At 47.6% G+C, this 2,500-nt stretch overlaps 1 protein-coding gene across 6 annotated transcripts in view; it reads right to left on the reverse strand.

Annotated features, from left to right (window-relative positions):
- The window catches only part of znf423 (zinc finger protein 423), a 142,007-nt gene that overhangs the window by 16,605 nt on the left and 122,902 nt on the right, over window positions 1-2,500 (reverse strand). For all 6 annotated transcript variants that reach the window (XM_081715462.1, XM_035525244.2, XM_035525243.2 and 3 more), the window contains one exon: window positions 2,125-2,256. In XM_081715462.1, coding sequence (XP_081571588.1) covers window positions 2,125-2,256 — 132 coding nt within the window. The remainder of the gene's footprint in view (window positions 1-2,124; window positions 2,257-2,500) is intronic.

Consider the following 2,500-nt stretch of genomic DNA (forward strand, 5'->3'; position numbering starts at 1 on the left):
GAGCGAGTCATAGGCGAAAGCTTGTATGGATGGTACGGAGGGTCCAAAGCGAGAAACACAGGAGGGAACGAGAGATGACGGATGGAGAAGGCTAGGGCGAAAGATGGAGAGAAAGATGGAGAGAAAGGTGAAAGCTGGAGGCAGGCTAAACTATCCCCTCCAGACCTTGTGATATTTATCAATAAATCATCCCCCCTCCCCATAGCCCTGTTACTGCAGCTCTCGCTCTCTCTAGCTTTCTCTTTCCCTCTCGTTTTTTGTGTCAGTAAACTTAGGCTTGCGGTGTGTGTGTGTGTGTGAAGAACTGGGTGACAAGTAAACAGAGACACAAGGGTGGGGCAGTGATGGACAAGGTAGAGGAGAAAGAGAGAATGGAGAGAAGGACATAGAGAGACAGCATTGGGCACAGCTCTGAAGTAGACTAGAGAAGACCAGAGCCCGACTGCCAGGGAGACAATATGGCCTCCAACAGCAGACAGAAGTGTGACAAGCTCAAATCCTGAATTCTGATTCCCAGAGGTTACTGGACAGAGTGTCCAAAAAGACTTTCAGAGTGTCCATAAACACATACGTGCAGAGACAAGGCGCTACCCTGGAGAGAGGGAGCAGATTACTCCACTTCTCTATAAACCTGACCTTTATTCTCTGCCCTCTGCTAATGCTCACTACAAAACACACACACACACACACACACACACACGCACGCTCACCTGGCTCACCTCAAAGACCTTCAAGCCAACTGGCCCTAATACAAATACTAAGCTTATCAAATGTCCATCCAATCCCTTAAAGTCCCAGAGTGCACTGTGCTGAGGTTGGCGTAGACGGAGGTTGTCGAGCAACAGCGGCGGGTGTCGTACGACGGCAACAGCCTGTTCACACCTGCTGCTCTGTCACATCTAAACAATACACACCAATCCCATCTGCGAAAGGGCTGTGAAACAGCCACCCACATCTCTCACTAGAACGACAACATGTCCTTAACATGTATGGGACTTCGTATTCAAAGAAACATTTTATATATATGTTTGTGTGTGTCTCTCTCTCTCTCTCTCTCTCTCTTTCTCTCTCTCTCTCTCTATATATATATATATATATTTACCCTGTATATATGTCTCTTTCCCTTTATATATATATATACACACATATAGGTCATCTATGATAATATGTTGAATACATAAGGGTCATTATTTGCGCATTGTAGTTCCCTAATTTACACACCCTCATACCTGGACAGGCCTAATAATCTATTCCCTGTTTCTGCTGAGGTTCCCCTGCCCCATGTCATGATGTTACTGAGCCTCAACCCGTCTCAGCTGCCATGGCTCCTCCCACCACCCCCTGATGTCCCCTGCTGTAGCCCACCACACCTCCGCCCCAGTTAAGTCATTCTCTGCTGCCCTTGATGGACGTTCTCATGCAGGATAGATTTTGGAGATGTGAACACCATCGGACCAGAGTAGGACTTCTAGAAAACCAGACTAGACACTGATTGCTTATTTTTTCATTTTATTAGTATTTATTTATTCTTCTTCTTGACCGTTGTCAGCCAGAGGAGGAGCCCCCCCCCCCCTCCCCCAACCTTATGACTAGAATAAATGCAGAATATTTTTATTTTTTAAATGAAATTAGTAGCCTCTGGCTTTTTGGTGCAGAACTGCAGACAGATTAGGAGTATGTTTAAATGGAAGTTTCTGGCAACACACTCACTAATTAACGAGGCTTCGTAAGATCAGGTGAAGGCTAATTAACAAAACTTTTTAAAATCAAGTAAGGAAAGAGTACAGGGTAAGGGCAGGTAAACCAGACAGCGACGAGGAGAGCGAGGTGGTTATCGTAGGTGCAAAAGTAGGTTAGACTCAAACTTCCTCTTAATTGCACACAATCAGGGACCACACGTGTAGGACAGCATGATCGAAAGCACACGTGTCAGTGGTTCTGTGTATAATCATGCGTGACCTACCTCACACACACACACACACACACACACACACACACACACACACACATAATTCGGTGCATAATTCCTGTGTTGTGCGTTTGCACGTGAGTGCAGTCCACCCACGCACGCCTTCACCGCCCCCGACCCTGCGACCTCGACCCCCCTGGGCCGCGCCCCCGTACCTGTGAAGCAGACGGGGCACTTGAAGGTGCCGCCCATGCCCTCGAAGCTGTGCTCGATCAGGTGGCACAGGAGCTTAGCTGGCGAATCAAACATCTGGTTACACAGCTTGCATTCATGATTGATGCCTTCCTCTGCAAAACAAGAGCACATGGTACAACAGGTTACACACACACACACACACACACACACACACAGACACCGGTGGGGTCTTACAGAGAGAAAGAGAGAGTGAAAAAGAAGGGGGAGGGAGAGAGAGGGAGGGAGAGAGAGAGAGAGAGAAGCAAAGTGAATGACCTGGCATACACAAAGACATGCGCGCAGTCACACACACAGTGCCTGTTCCAGTACTACTAATCTTCGCTGTGAGACTGGGTC

The sequence above is a fragment of the Electrophorus electricus genome, chromosome 6 (assembly GCF_041902795.1).
Source record: "Electrophorus electricus isolate QZ-2024a chromosome 6, ASM4190279v1, whole genome shotgun sequence".
Classification (NCBI taxonomy): Eukaryota; Metazoa; Chordata; class Actinopteri; order Gymnotiformes; family Gymnotidae; genus Electrophorus; species Electrophorus electricus.